Here is a 16140-nt window from a genome sequence, read left to right on the forward strand (position 1 = left end):
GACTGCAGCAGCCAGAGGATTTGTCGTCTTCCTCCTCTCTGTGTCAGGTACTGTAGATCTACAGTTACATTCATCACATTAAAAGAGGGGAATGTGGGAAAATGTGGGACTGAAGGTCACATGTGGAAATAAGCAGATCAGAGTTGTGTGAAAGGAAAGCTTCCCAGAAACATTACAAATATTACTTTTGTGTGCAAGTGTGGAGACAGCCCATATGCATAGGGTCTTGTTTGTTTTTGTGTCACTTGCAGTGGAAATTATATTATATCTGAACAATCCTGTTCTATGATGACCAACTTCCTTTTACTTCTGACATTTGCATAAATCAGCTGTGTGCTAAACACTCTTACATGCTGTAAACTGAGAATATTGTGGCTTTTCTTAATGAGTATTCCCTCCTCACCCTGTGAAAACATATTGCCCTGTTTAATCAGTTCTAAAGTCGACCCTGGTTGCAGAGGCGACAGCTCAAGTGGCCGACAGTTAGTTTCTATCTGCAGCTACTTTTATCATGGTGAAGTGTTTTGGAGGGATATTGGTCTCACAGTGAAATCAAGTTATATTGTCTCAACTTTTCTTATATCATCATCGTGTCATCATCTGCACCAAACCCTGCTAGTTCCCTTTGTATTGTGTGAGTACAGTGTGATATTTCCGTGTTCTGTGTCGATAGTACTGATTGGCTTTTATCTTATCTTTGAATCAGAGCTGCTGTAAACAGTTTCCTCCGCCTCAGTGCTCTGCAGTTATTTTTAGTTTCACACTCAGCAGCAGCCTGACCTCAGAGTGAACAGACAGGAAACTAACCAAGAAAAGCACTGACTCTAATAATTTATATTTCTCCTCTTGTCCTGTTCGTTAATCTGCATTAAAGGTCTCAGGTCCAAAAACATTCCTGTTCTCTTCACTGCAGCTTCACACTGGATAATGTCCTGCCTCAGTGCACATAGAGATTAACTCTAGAAAGCATGTGCACGTCTTCCACTCTTCTTTAGCACTGACTGTGTAACTGTGCAAACACTTTGTGTTGAACTTCTCTATGCTTCACTGGTTAAACCACAACGTAAATTCAACTAGAACTACCATCTCTTGGTTGTATGCCTCCATGCACCAGTCATGTTGCAGTTGTACTTTACATCCATGTCTGTGAAAACATGTATGCTTCAGACTTCTTCCCTCCATCAGCTCAGAAGATTTTTACAATCAGTTCAGTTTTCAGGTGGGCACCCAAGATTAGAGCCACCAAGTCAGTATCTGACCCACTGTCTTAAGACCTCCCTTCTGTTCCAGAGTTATGACATTGAGAAATTGTCAGAAAAGAGTTTGAACAGAACATTATGATGTCTCTGTGGAGGCGGTTGATGTTACCCATCCCGACTCTTAACCTGTGGGGAGGGGGAAACAGAGCAATTATCAATAATAAGAGAAAAACTGTCAGTTTTGGATTGTGTTGATTTTTATCACTGTTTAATTTGAGGAAATTTGAAGAGAACCAGGATTTTAATTTTGCCAAGCAGTCACTCAGGGAGGAGGGTGGGAGGTTGGAAGTGGGTTTACTGGTGAGGTAGAGCTGGGTGTCGTCCGTGTAACAGTGGAAGTTGATATTATATTTGCGGAAGATATTACCAAGGGGAAGGAGGTAAATGATGAAGAGAATGGGCCCCAGGACGGAGCCCTGGGGCACACTTGAAGTGACAGTAGAAGGCTGGGATGTGATTTTAGCTGAATGAACTGAGTGCAGCCTGAGAGATAGGATTCAATCCAGTCTAGTGGAGTGTGGGTCATACCGTGGAGGATAATCTACTGAGGAGGGCAGTGTGACAGATGGTGTCAAAGGCTGGACTCAAGTCAAGGAGAATGAGAATAGTGAGTAGTCCAGAATCAGCTGCCATGAGGAGGTTGTTAGTGATTTTTATGAGTGCCGTTTCTGTGCTATGGAGGTATGGAGGGGGCGGAAACCAGACTGGAACTGTTCATACAGGTTGTTGTGAGTTAACTGGGAGTGGAGTTGAGTAGCTATTGTTTTTTCAAGAATTTTGGAGATGAAGGGTAAGTTAGAAACAGGACCTAAGTTACTGAAGTCGGTCAGATCAGCACCAGGTTTTTTCAGTGTTGGGGTTATTGCAGCTGTTTGGATGCAGCAACAGTTCCAGTGGAGAGAGAGCAGTAGATGATGGCAGGGATCTGTATTTGTATTTTTATCCGAATACAAATACAGATAGAGGAAATTTGGCTGGTTGAACAGATACAAATACAGATACAGTTAATAACGTCTCTGCGCATCCCTATAACTTGGTGTTACCTTACCTCATTAGAACAGATTATGGTGAAGTCCAGTGTTATAGAGTGAAACCAGTTCTTCAAGGGTGGTTGAATTGTGAGTGTCCATGAGGGAATCAGTACAAGAGGAGAGAGAATCTTAATTACTATCCTTAATATTACGGAAAGAAATGAGACAGACGAGCTTAGTGGTGGAGAGAGGGAGTTTGATGTTAAATGAGAGGAGGAAATGGTCAGTTACAGGGAGTTTGTTTGCTGTGCAGTCGAGGGGGCAGACACCAGAGCAGTCTGAGATGTGACCCTTAGAGTGAGTGCGGACATCAGTGTGCTGCTGAAAGCCAAAGCTCTCAAGGCAGGATTTAAAGTCTCTTGTAAGAGAGTTACTGATATAGTCCATGTGAATGTTGAAGTCTCCCAGCAGTTTAGTGTCTGGTGAAAGCCTGGAGAGGTGTGTGTATGTAGAGCAGCAAAGTCATTTAAGAAGTCAGTATTTGGTTTGGGGGGGATGGTGAACAGTTGCAGTGATGGTGGGAATAGGTCCAGACACACAGTAGATTCAAAGGAGCTGAAGTCAGGAACAGACACCGGCAAGACTTTCCACTTCTCACGGTAAATTATCGCGAAACCCCCTCGCTGGCCGGAGCCACAGGGTTGCATCATGTGGAACATTTTATGACAATGACTGCAGATGATCAGTCTGATAATTGAGGACTTGTCCAGGTTATCTTTCCCCAAATCACATCAGTACTTTTATGTCTTATTGACTGATTGTTTACTGAAGTCATTGATTTTGATTGTGGTTCCTGATGTGCTCTGTGTTACAGTGATACAGGGTCAGGATGACTGGGGAGTGACTTACACCTCTACTGAGATCTGTGCTGTAAAAGGATCAACAGTGGAAATACACTGCAGCTACACATACCCATCCAGAATAAATGGCCTTGATACCAAAGTTGAGAAAGCATTCTGGTTTATTGATATGAAGGATGGCGTGTATGTGGATCTGAAAACAGACCCACAGTATTCAGGTCGTGTGCAGTATGACTGTGATGAGATTAGGAATGACAGCACTCTGAGAATCACAGACCTGAGAAAGAGCGACTCAGCTGTGTACAAGTTCAGGTTCATAACAAACCAAACAGATGGAATATTTTTTGGTAAACCTGGAGTCACTCTGTCTGTCACAGGTAACATTCTCACTGGAATATTTAAAAATTCACTTCAATTGCTGTATAATTGCATGTATATTAACACAATTAATATTTCTGTTCCTTCTACACATATTTAGATCTCAAGGTCAGCAGATCATCTTCATCTTCTCACCTTCAGTGTCACAGCAGTCGTTATTTACCTCGTAATACTTCCTACATTTGGTACAAGAATGGACAGAAGATACAGGAAGACACATCTCCTTATGTATACTTCAGTTATGATTCTGCAGACAGCTATTCCTGTGCTGTAAAAGGATGTGGAGGCTTCCCCTCTCCTTCAGTGTGTGAGTTTACTTACAGTCTTCTACTGTTATATCACCATCTGCTGGAGCCTCTAAGCCATTGCACTGACACGTCTTCAAATGAAATGTTTTCATGTTTTTCTCCTCCAGATGCTCCAAAGCTTCCCTCTGTGTCAGTGAGTCCCTCTGCTGAGATAGTGGAGGGCAGTTCAGTGACTCTGACCTGTAGCAGTGATGCTAACCCAGCAGCTACTTACACCTGGTACAAGAAGAATGGAAATTTATTCCATCATCCTCAGAGACAAGAACCACAGCTTGTCCTCAGCTCCATCCAGTCCTCTGACTCTGGAGAGTATTACTGTAAAGCTGTGAACGAGCTGGGGAGGAGGACGTCTTATTACATCTCTATAGATGTGAAATGTGAGTAAAACACTGCTAATTCAAAAAGCATCATGCAACTAATGACTACATTTTAAAGCTTTATTACCCAGCCAGGCTGATGGCTCTGATTGTTTCACATTCACAGTCTGCTGCTGCAGTTCACTGAGGTATAGGTTGAGTAAAACAATTTCAAAGGAGGTCTTAAGCTTCCAAATCTAGAGCTGTATTACTATTCTTCTCAGATGTTCTGTTCTATATAGGTTTGCTACAGGTTGCTTTATAGGATTTAAGACAAAAATGATTGGTGGCAGGGAAGAGAAGGGGGGTCTCTGGTAATCCATGTAGGAGAGCACTAAGTTTCTTCACTCAAAAGGGCCATGACGAGGTAATGTGTGGCCAAGTTCCACATACAGGTCTATTATTGGTTACTGTAGACTGTGAAGTTGGTAAATAACATAGTAATCACAATTATTGTGTTGCTCCTCCTGGCTTGTGGCAGTCCATACCTAAAAACTGGTGTGTAAACAAAGATTGATAAGTTGTCTCTCATTTCTCCTCCAGATGCTCCAAAGCTTCCCTCTGTGTCAGTGAGTCCCTCTGCTGAGATAGTGGAGGGCAGTTCAGTGACTCTGACCTGTAGCAGTGATGCTAACCCAGCAGCTAACTATACCTGGTACAAGGAGAACCACACAATATTTCAGGGACCAGAGGGAAATTACTATTTCAAGTCCATCCGCTCTGAGGACAGAGGAATCTACTCCTGCACGTCTAAGAATCAATATGGACAGATCAGGTCATCTCTATCAGTAGATGTTCAGTGTAAGTACAAATAGGCAAATCAGGCATGCTGTGCACTATCAATATCACCTGATTCACCTGATTATTAATACATCACCTTAATACAGCACCTCTGTATGAGATGAAAGAAAGAGGAACATCTGTATTTTTGATAGCACTGACAGTCCTACATTCTGGATTTCTAAATACCCTGATATACTGTAACACCATGATACTGCTCAAGCCTAAATGACACAGGTCTGTCTAAATCTCCTCCAGATGCTCCAAAGCTTCCCTCTGTGTCAGTGAGTCCCTCTGCTGAGATAGTGGAGGGCAGTTCAGTGACTCTGACCTGTAGCAGTGATGCTAACCCAGCAGCTAACTATACCTGGTACAAGGAGGATGAAGACTCACCAAAAGCATCAGGACAGATCTTCACCATCACTGACGTCACAGCTGAACACAGTGGGAATTATTACTGTGAAGCCCAGAACACAAGAGGACGTCATAACTCCACCTTACATCTGACTGTTGTGGCAGGTCCTGTCAGAGGTAGATGACACTGACTGACTAACAGACAGAATGACATGGCAAAGTGATTTATCAAAATAATCCTACTAATGAGTTGTATCACATATCTGTGTATATTTCTAGATCATTCAGTAATGAATATCATCAGGTTGACTCTGGTGGTCTTGGTGCTGACTCTTCTGCTTCTCCTGAGTCTGTGGACGAGGTAAGACAATAAAAATCCATCAGTTCAGTCACTGCTCTTTATTTTGTTCTAACCTTCTGTATTTGTTGTTGACTGGATCCAGGAAGAAGAAAACTCTGAGCTTCACCACTGAAGCACAGAAACCTGTAGAGATAGAGGTGAGAGAGAAAGAGAGGCCCTGTTGACAAAACTTCCTCTATATCACAGTTATAATAACTTGGCTCATAAAAACACTTGAACATGAAGGAGATGTGAAGCAAATTCATGTTTAAAACACAACTTGCTGAGTAGGAACCAGTAAAGAATTTGGCCAAAACAAACTTTCAGCAAATCAGTGAAATCAAATAAAACTCTTAATATATGCAGGTTTCATGAATAAGCCTCATTTTGTGGTCTCTCTCCATCAGTTAGACTCATGTCCTGCGTATGAGAACGTCTCAGACGCTGCAGCACAGACAGAAGACACAGAGGAGCAGGAAGACCTGGTGTGAAGTCCAGTCAGGTTAGAGCCTCCTGCATCAAATAAAACAGGCCCACTTCAGATTTATAGTCACAGTTCCAACCATAACTTTACACAAGTTTTATGTGATTGTCTTCAGATGCAGTTGAACCAGAGGCGGGACTCACCTGATGGAAACAAAGTAGTACGGCATGGAAATATCAGTGTGGAGAGTGAGGCTGTGGAGGATGTGGGAGAAGTGGATACATTTACTTGTAGGTCCATTATGAGACAATATGCACAGATATGCAAAAGGCCTCACCACCTCTCCTACACTGGATCAAAACACAGACTTTGTCGTGACTTTGCCTCTTTTTCTGTTTGTGTGTGTCTGCTTGGCATCATTTTTAGTCCCTTCCTGGTTGGTGTGTGTTACTCTGAGTGACACTTTGTAGATGGAGGCCTTGGAGCCCCTGGGCCTGTACCTGTTAGGTCCATTCAGCCTTTAACTTAATGTCAGTTTTCAGTAGCAGCAGCAGGTAGGAGTCAGCAGCACAGGCAGTCAGCAGCAGCATGTAGCACAACGTTTAGAAGAATGTGGTGTTGGCAGCTTGAACTGAATCATGTCCAGGTGTCAAACATGATTTATAGTTTAGATCAGCTGATGGTCAGGTGCTGTGTGACTCACTGACTTATAACTCACTGCTTAAACTATGCAAGCTTATTTCTACCTATACAGTTATATTACACAAGTGTAGACATTGAATTTGTTATGGAAAATGTTATCATGAAATTCTACATAATAAATATATTGTGAAAAATCCTCATCAGCTTCTTTTCAAAGTGTTCCTGTGTCTGATTCAAGTAAACAGTCAGCTTCAACAACAACTTGTGCAACACCCTGATGATGCACCTTTGTTTCACTAACACAAGTTGTTTCAAAGAGTTTACTGTTGACACTCTCTGAACTTAATCTGGACCTCTGATGCTTCAAATCAAGTGTTGTGGGTAAAAGACTTAAACTGCCAAAGGTTTTACTGATAAAATGTGAACATGAACCAGGAGTGAATTTAAATTTGAGTCATCAACCAGTGATGGATGGTAAAGTGTTGTTTCAGGGTGCTGATTCAGTATCTGTGATGTTTCACTGTCCTCTAGTGGGGAAGCTTCAGTGTGACACATTCAGGCTTCATCACTCTGAGTGCTCCCTCCACTGTCTGCTTTAAAGGGTCAGTTCACCCAAATTACAAATAGACATATTTTCTCTTTTACCTCCAGTGGTATCTAGACATGCAGGTAGGTTTTTGGGTGGTTTCCTAAATATAGGGTGAGTCTTGTTGTGTTTGGTTGTTTTATTTTCTAATTTGAATGTAGGACTTCTCTACACACAGTTTATCCACAACTGAACCATCTTTGAACAAGATACTGATACTGAAGAATGCAGATCCCAATTCTCTTCCCTCAACCTCACCCGTTGGTTTCAGGTGCACTCGCCAGATAGATTGCCCTCAACTACGAAGGGATAGTGTTGAGGGGTAGGGAATTTTACCTACGAATTGGGACGCCACTTCATGCAAGTTAGCGTAACAGACGTGTTCACCTACGCCACATGTATCGTCGACGTAGGCTTCTTGCACTCATTTCCAAAATGTCGGCTCCAGTGGTTGTAAAGTGGTTGTGTAAATGCAGGCACGCTCATCATGTATATCAATAAAACTACCTAAATGTGTGCAGCGTTAATGGCTTCACAGAGAACTCTGTAGATATTCATGTCGGCTACATCGTGAATTAGCAGTTTTCAAGCATTCATATTCTAACTCAGCGCTTACAGATAACAATGCATATGCAGAAACATAATCGCATGCTTATTTGCGAAAATAGTACTTACAGTTGTGCGACAGCTTTCTCATGGAGGCTGCCATCTTCCTGGAAAACTCGCCTGGCTGGATAGTTTCACAATGCATCCTGGGAAATTCAGTCTTCCCTTCAGTTGAGATGGGTTCATAAGTGTGCATCGCACGGCCCTTCAAATTAAGTGGAGATTTTAAGGGCTGAAAAGCACTTCCCTAAAGTTGGGGACACCCTAGCCCTTCACAGGAACACGCAAAAACAAGGGCGAGGGCCAATTTTGATGGGAAGTGTGAGTATTGGGACGGACCCTTAGTGTGTGAAAAAAAAGAGTCGCAGGTGGCACCTTGCACCTTTGTATGGTAGCCTTGGCCACTAGTGTATGAATGGGTGTGACTCATAGTGTGAAAAGCACTTTGAGTGGTCAGAAGACATGATCATGTTTGGTTAACTCTAACAGGCATGTGAGTTTCTCACCTCTCAGTGTTCTGCATTTCTCTGAAAACAGAAGCAACCTGACCACAGAGTGATGAGAGAAGAAACCAACTGAGAAAACAAAATGCACATCATTTTCCATCCCTTCTTTTAACTAATACTCTTCATTCCATCCTGTTCAATAAAACTGCCTCATGGTTCACAGGTTGAATACGTTCCTGTTCTGTCACTACAGCTGCAGACTGTGTGACATCCTGTGGCGCACATAGAGATGAACTGTCTGTCTGTTTTTCTTTTCTCTTTATGAATGCTCTCTTGTGGTGTCGGTCGGATGTTTGCAGCAAAACAGCTTTGATATCATAATTCTATTGTTTAAACTACATTATTTAAAACAACCCAACTTTGTTGTTTTGTGGGTATTTATTTAGTAAATAGACTTGAATTCATGTAACGCCTCTCTAGCCTTCTGACCACTGAATTTGTCTCATCTTGCATGTTAATAATCTAACCAGGAAGGAAATGTAGACGTTTAACAGTCTGATATCTAACTTCTGCTTATTGTCAACAGAGGAGAGGCATCTTTGAAGACGACGTCCTTCTTCACTGTGAGTAGAAACAGTTTATTGATGTAACTGATGCTGTTTACCTGCTGTGAGCATTATTTTATCTACTGACAGGTTTTATTGTCTCACACAGAGAGACGAGAGGAGCAGCTATGAGTCTGACTGCAGCAGCCAGAGGATTTGTCGTCTTCCTCCTCTCTGTGTCAGGTACTGTAGATCTACAGTTACATTCATCACATTAAAAGAGGGGAATGTGGGAAAATGTGGGACTGAAGGTCACATGTGGAAATAAGCAGATCAGAGTTGTGTGAAAGGAAAGCTTCCCAGAAACATTACAAATATTACTTTTGTGTGCAAGTGTGGAAACAGCCCATATGCATAGGGTCTTGGTTTGTTTAATCAGTTCTAAAGTCCACCCTGGTTGCAGAGGCGACAGCTCAAGTGGCCGACAGTTAGTTTCTATCTGCAGCTACTTTTATCATGGTGAAGTGTTTTGGAGGGATATTGGTCTCACAGTGAAATCAAGTTATATTGTCTCAACTTTTCTTATATCATCATCGTGTCATCATCTGCACCAAACCCTGCTAGTTCCTTCTGTATTCTGTGAGCTCAGTGTGATATTTCCGTGTTCTGTGTCGATAGTACTGATTGGCTTTTATCTTATCTTTGAATTAAAGCTACTATAAACAGTTTTATGGAGCTGCATTTGTTTCTTTATTATTCAATCAAACAGAGTAGGTTTTGCAATCAAAAAATGTTGTAAATGATTGATTAAAAAATGCAAATCCTAAAGTTTTGTTTGCGAGCCATTTCTTTTCATTTGCAAGTCAAAAAGTTTTGTGAATAAAAAGTTCAACCTGGTGGGCGGGGCCTAAACTGAAAGCTGTAAGACACGTCTCTATTGGCCAGTCTCAATAGGAATGACAGCTTGCAAAGCTTTTTTTCTCCTTCTTCTCTCGGTTGGCGGATTGCAAACAATTTAAAGGTGCATACCGCCACCTACTGTACAAGAGTGTGCAACATCATGTTATTTAGCCTGTTTCTTAAATTCTACTCATCAGCCTAGTACGCTTGCAAAGCAACATGGGAGTTCTGTAGTTCACAGGGAATTCAGTGCAGAAGCTGTGGTGAAAATCAATTCTGAAACCGAAGTTTTTCAGGCTCTGGTTTCCAAAAAAAGATTCGTCCACACGAGTGGTGTGATAAAAAAATATGATATACATGCCAAAGTAGTAGGTGGCGATGTAACCTCTAACGGAAAGGCCATTTTAACCAATCAGAAGTCAGAGTCAATACAGTTGGAATAGGGAAGTGCGGAAAATAAAAACAATAAAAATAATCAGTAGTGTACCCTTAATAGATAATTTGTTTATATGGTTTGTACTGTGCTTCGTGATATTGTTTGAGGGAACTGTAACGTAAGGTAACTGCAAACGAGTGGATGCAACCGTCACTAATGCTAACGTAGATCCTCAGCTGTTACGACTTTAATTTTGACAGTCTAACCTGTGACAACACATTAGCTAAGGTTGGAAGGACTGTAACTGTTGGTAGCTGTTGTTGATTTTGTTTAAATACGTTGAATTAGAATTTTATGGGTTACTGTTTGACAGACGAATGAGCTAAGCTAACTGACGCTAACGTCAACTGTCACTTGTTGCCATAGCAACAGTAAACATTCACACACGGGCTAAGTGCAGAGTGCAGAATCAAGCTTCATTGTAAATATAGTTAAGACACATTGTATTTAACACAGGATGTGGGATTTTAGTAGTGAGTCAACTTGGACTATAGGCCTAATAATAGCAAGAATGTTTTATTTGAACTGGTGCATGTAGATTGCTTTTGTTTAGCTGGCAGAATTATTCTACAGCTTAACGGTCAGTACTGTCAATGCCCCGGGATGTAGCAGTAATGCCGACTGTCGAGCGTTTCCAGTGGGAGAGAGGGAATCGTGGGTGTAGCCCGCTCTCTATGTAGCCACGTCAAACCCACCAATAGAAACTCTTCTCTCATCCATCAGCGTAGGCCCCGCCCATTAAGTGCAGTTGAACTTGCAAGCAAAACTTTAACTCGCAAGCAAAGAGGACTGATCTGCAAGCAAAATGATCACACGTTTTTACTTACAAACTTGATTTTTGATTGCAGTTCAAGAAATATGCTCTCAAAACAGTTTCATATGATTGCAGCAAAAAGACACAAAAATACCTCCATACAGTTTCCTCCGCCTCAGTGCTCTGCAGTTATTTTTAGTTTTCACACTCAGCAGCAACCTGACCACAGAGTGAACAGAGAGGAAACTAACAAAGAAAAGCACTGACTCTAATAATTTATATTTCTCCTCTTGTCCTGGTCAGTAAACTGCATTAAAGGTCTCAGGTCCAAAAACATTCCTGTTCTCTTCACTGCAGCTTCACACTGGATAATGTCCTGCCTCAGTGCACATAGAGACTAACTCTAGACAGCATGTGCACGTCTTCCACTCTTCTTTAGCACTGACTGTGTAACTGTGCAAACACTGTGAATACTTACAGTATGTACTACCACCAGTGGCGCGCCCAGAAAGTGTTCATAAGGGTGGTCAGATGGGGCCACTGAAATGTTGGTGTGACACACCAAAACTAAAAGCGATAAGTGAATCTCAGGAATTCTATTCTGCTGTTGTAGTTTATAGTTTAGATGAAAACTATGTCAATATGGAGAGTTAAGGAATTGCACACTGATATACTTTGGTTTCTGATTTCACAGTTAATGATGCAAATTACCTGATGTGCATTGTCTTATAACGGCAAAACATTTACTGGCAACAAGCCTTCTGAAGTTTAGGGGAGACTCGTGGGTTCCCATAGAAACCATTTTCATTTAGATATCTTGAGGTGAGAGTTCAAGTGACTCCTTTGAAAATGTCTAAACTTGGAACATATTTTAGCCCCGTTTCTGACAAGCTATGCTGACATGTCTAGTTTAACAGGATACCACTACCTTCTTGCTAGGTTTAAAAAGTGCACCACAGCCTCCTAAAAACAGGAATGTCAGTGACTTGACAGTCTTTTTTAAAATTAACTGAACAAAGCTGAAACACACAGAAAAGTCTATATTCTAGTTAGATGCATCATGTGGAACATTATATGACAATGACTGCAGATGATCAGTCTGATAATTGAGGACTTTAAAGCTTGTCCAGGTTATCTTTCCCCAAATCACATCAGTACTTTAATTAACGTTGTCTTATTGACTGATTGTTTACTGAAGTCACTGAGTCTGATTGTGGTTCCTGATGTGCTCTGTGTTACAGTGATACAGGGTCAGGATGACTGGGGAGTGACTTACACCTCTACTGAGATCTGTGCTGTAAAAGGATCAACAGTGGAAATACACTGCAGCTACAGATACCCATCCAGAATAAATGGCCTTGATACCAAAGTTGAGAAAGCATTCTGGTTTATTTCCATCTTTGTGGATCTGAAAACAGACCCACAGTATTCAGGTCGTGTGCAGTATGTCTGTGATGAGATAAAGAATGACTGCACTCTGAGAATCACAGACCTGAGAGAGAGCGACTCAGCTGTGTACAAGTTCAGGTTCACAACAAACCATCCCAATGCTTATACTGGTGAACCTGGAGTCACTTTGTCTGTCGCAGGTAACATTCTCACTGGAATATTTAACAATTCCCATTCAAATGTTTAATTGCATGTATGTATTAACACAATTAATATTTCTGTTCCTTCTACACAGACTTAGATCTCAAGGTCAGCAGATCATCTTCATCTTCTCACCTTCAGTGTCACAGCAGTCGTTATTTACCTCGTCATACTTCCTACATCTGGTACAAGAATGGACAGAAAATAAAAGAAGGCACATCTCCTTATGTAGACTTCAGTTATGGTTCTGCAGACAGCTATTCCTGTGCTGTAAAAGGATGTGAGAACTTCCCCTCTCCTTCAGTGTGTGAGTTTACTTCCAGTCTTCTACTGTTATATCACCATCTGCTGGAGCCTCTAAGCCATTGCACTGACACGTCTGTGTTAAATTGTTTAATGCTCTCATTTAGCTAATTTACCAACCAGAGATCATCAGTAGACATGACAGTGTCCAAACACACTGAACCAGCTTCATTTCCTTCATCCTCAGACACACAAATTCATTTTTAAATTCAATGTTCTTATGTTTTTCTCCTCCAGATGCTCCAAAGCTTCCCTCTGTGTCAGTGAGTCCCTCTGCTGAGATAGTGGAGGGCAGTTCAGTGACTCTGACCTGTAGCAGTGATGCTAACCCAGCAGCTAAATACACCTGGTACAAGAAGAATGGAAATTTATTCCATCATCCTCAGAGACAAGAACCACAGCTCATCCTCAGCTCCATCCAGTCCTCTGACTCTGGAGAGTATTACTGTAAAGCTGTGAACGAGCTGGGGAGGAGGACGTCTTATTACATCTCTATAGATGTGAAATGTGAGTAAAACACTGCTAATTCAAAAAGCATCATGCAACTAATGACTACATTTTAAAGCTTTATTACCCAGCCAGGCTGATGGCTCTGATTGTTTCACATTCACAGTCTGCTGCTGCAGTTCACTGAGGTATAGGTTGAGTAAAACAATTTCAAAGGAGGTCTTAAGCTTCCAAATCTAGAGCTGTATTACTATTCTTCTCAGGTGTTCTGTTCTATATAGGTTTGCTACAGGTTGCTTTATAGGATTTAAGACAAAAATGATTGGTGGCAGGGAAGAGAAGGGGGGTCTCTGGTAATCCATGTAGGAGAGCACTAAGTTTCTTCACTCAAAAGGGCCATGATGAGGTAATGTGTGGCCAAGTTCCACATACAGGTCTATTATTGGTTACTGTAGCCCGTCAGTTAGCTTTATAGAGGAGACAACAGCCTGTCTCACAATGTCTGAAGTAGGTAAATAACATAGTAACCACAATAATTGTGTTGCTCCTCCTGGCTTGTGGCAGTCCATACCTAAAAACTGGTGTGTAAACAAAGATTGATAAGTTGTCTCTCATTTCTCCTCCAGATGCTCCAAAGCTTCCCTCTGTGTCAGTGAGTCCCTCTGCTGAGATAGTGGAGGGCAGTTCAGTGACTCTGACCTGTAGCAGTGATGCTAACCCAGCAGCTAACTATACCTGGTACAAGGAGAACCACACAATATTTCAGGGACCAGAGGGAAATTACTATTTCAAGTCCATCCGCTCTGAGGACAGAGGAATCTACTCCTGCACGTCTAAGAATCAATATGGACAGATCAGGTCATCTCTATCAGTAGATGTTCAGTGTAAGTACAAATAGGCAAATCGGGCATGCTGTGCACTATCAATATCACCTGATTCACCTGATTATTAATACGTCACCTTAATACAGCACCTCTGTATGAGATGAAAGAAAGAGGAACATCTGTATTTTTGATAGCACTGACAGTCCTACATTTGGGATTTCTAAATACCCTGATATACTGTAACACCATGATACTGCTCAAGCCTAAATGACACAGGTCTGTCTAAATCTCCTCCAGATGCTCCAAAGCTTCCCTCTGTGTCAGTGAGTCCCTCTGCTGAGATAGTGGAGGGCAGTTCAGTGACTCTGACCTGTAGCAGTGATGCTAACCCAGCAGCTAACTATACCTGGTACAAGGAGAATGAAGACTCACCAAAAGCATCAGGACAGATCTTCACCATCACTGACGTCACAGCTGAACACAGTGGGAATTATTACTGTGAAGCCCAGAACACAAGAGGACGTCATAACTCCACCTTACATCTGACTGTTGTGGCAGGTAAGTTTTACATTCATGTTTTCAGCGAGGGCAGGAAATCTAGTTGGAGTGATGTGAGGACTCTAAAACTTCACCTGGGCCTCCCTCGGCATATGGTTGAGTAGATAATGGCTGAATTTTCATTTTTGGGTGCACTATCCCTTTCACCATGATGTAATACATGCACTGTTTGGTCATATATTACTCTGTGGGGCGAATGGGCCCAAACATGCTGTAACACCCTGATTAACTGTGTTTTGTTTAGATCGTAGTTCCTCAGGAGCAGGGAAGTTAGTAGCTGCTGGAACAATCACTGTTGTTCTCCTGGCTGTCATACTCCTCGCTGTGTTCCTGTGGATCAGGTGAGCACTTCTGTTTTGACCGAATCATTGTTTGTTAAATCACTGAAAGTCAGTTTGTCAGACCTAAAACTTTGAATGATTTTTTAATTTTTTTCAATTGATTCTCCGGACCAGAAAAAAGAGAGCTTCCAGGGACTCGTCTGAGCCTGGAGAGAGAGCAGACAACAGGGAACAGGTGAGAAAAGTGACGTTTATTATTCAGGAAGAAAATAAATTCTGGTTCCTGTTCATTCACACTGCTGAGTCAACCACTCATCTGACTGAGAGGGACCTCATGTTGCTCTTTTCACATCCTTCTTCACAGATGTTAATTTCTATCATGCTCTCTTTGATTCGTCTCTTGTCTTGGATGTGACCAAGGTCTTGTCTACACATTTACAGTTTTTTGTTGTTTTTTCTTAACAGATATTTTCCCCGACTCAGTTTATAATGCATCCAGACAGCACCTGTCATGGGGGAATGGTACACCGCCGGACAGCATCAATTTGAAATGCTGCCAGTAACGATGTGATATAAGGAGCTGGACAGTCCCTATAGGGTGGGTGGGTGGGTGTGGTGATAGATGGCTCCAATAAACCCTGGACTTTAACCCAGGAACCTGGTGTTTGCTTCCTGTATGAATGTAGAGCCAAATCATGTGTTGTTGTAGCCTAAACCTAGCCACCTGCTTTTCTTGACGTCCCATTGTAGCTTGCAGCGTCCTGAAACATCAACAGCAGACGCAGGAGGATACCAAGTGCATAATATGTAGACATGAATGTCCACTGACAAAGCGACATGTGACGACTTGGGATGAGAATGTGTTGCTGCTGCACCCAGTGTTATTTCGTCTGCTTTGGCATCCGGATTTTAAAGTCTGCCAGAAACAAAGGATCAGGCATAGTTTGGGATCAGGTGCAGTCTAACCAGCAGATGGTGGGACACTTTTGAGAAATGGGTTGTTGATGAGGAGTAGAAGGAAACCTTTAGCATGTACAAAGCACGACTGTTTCTTTGTTATACCGAAGGAGAATCAACGGTGATGAGATCTCCAGTAGGTGTTCTGATGAAGGTTGTCTGTACACGACCTTTGTGATGGGGGAGACCATCGAAGATAGCTAACGCTGACGAGTGTTTGGGGCCGTTTTTGTGT

At 42.0% G+C, this 16140-nt stretch overlaps 1 protein-coding gene across 1 annotated transcript in view; it reads left to right on the forward strand.

Moving 5' to 3' along the window:
- The window catches only part of LOC125886329 (hemicentin-2-like), a 131198-nt gene that overhangs the window by 96502 nt on the left and 18556 nt on the right, over nt 1–16140 (forward strand). Inside the window, exons 9-11 of the mRNA XM_049572443.1 lie at nt 3884–4153; nt 4676–4933; nt 13076–13345. Of these exons, the coding sequence (XP_049428400.1) occupies nt 3884–4153; nt 4676–4933; nt 13076–13345 (798 nt within the window). The remainder of the gene's footprint in view (nt 1–3883; nt 4154–4675; nt 4934–13075; nt 13346–16140) is intronic.

Source organism: Epinephelus fuscoguttatus, linkage group LG3, assembly GCF_011397635.1.
Source record: "Epinephelus fuscoguttatus linkage group LG3, E.fuscoguttatus.final_Chr_v1".
NCBI lineage: Eukaryota > Metazoa > Chordata > Actinopteri > Perciformes > Serranidae > Epinephelus > Epinephelus fuscoguttatus.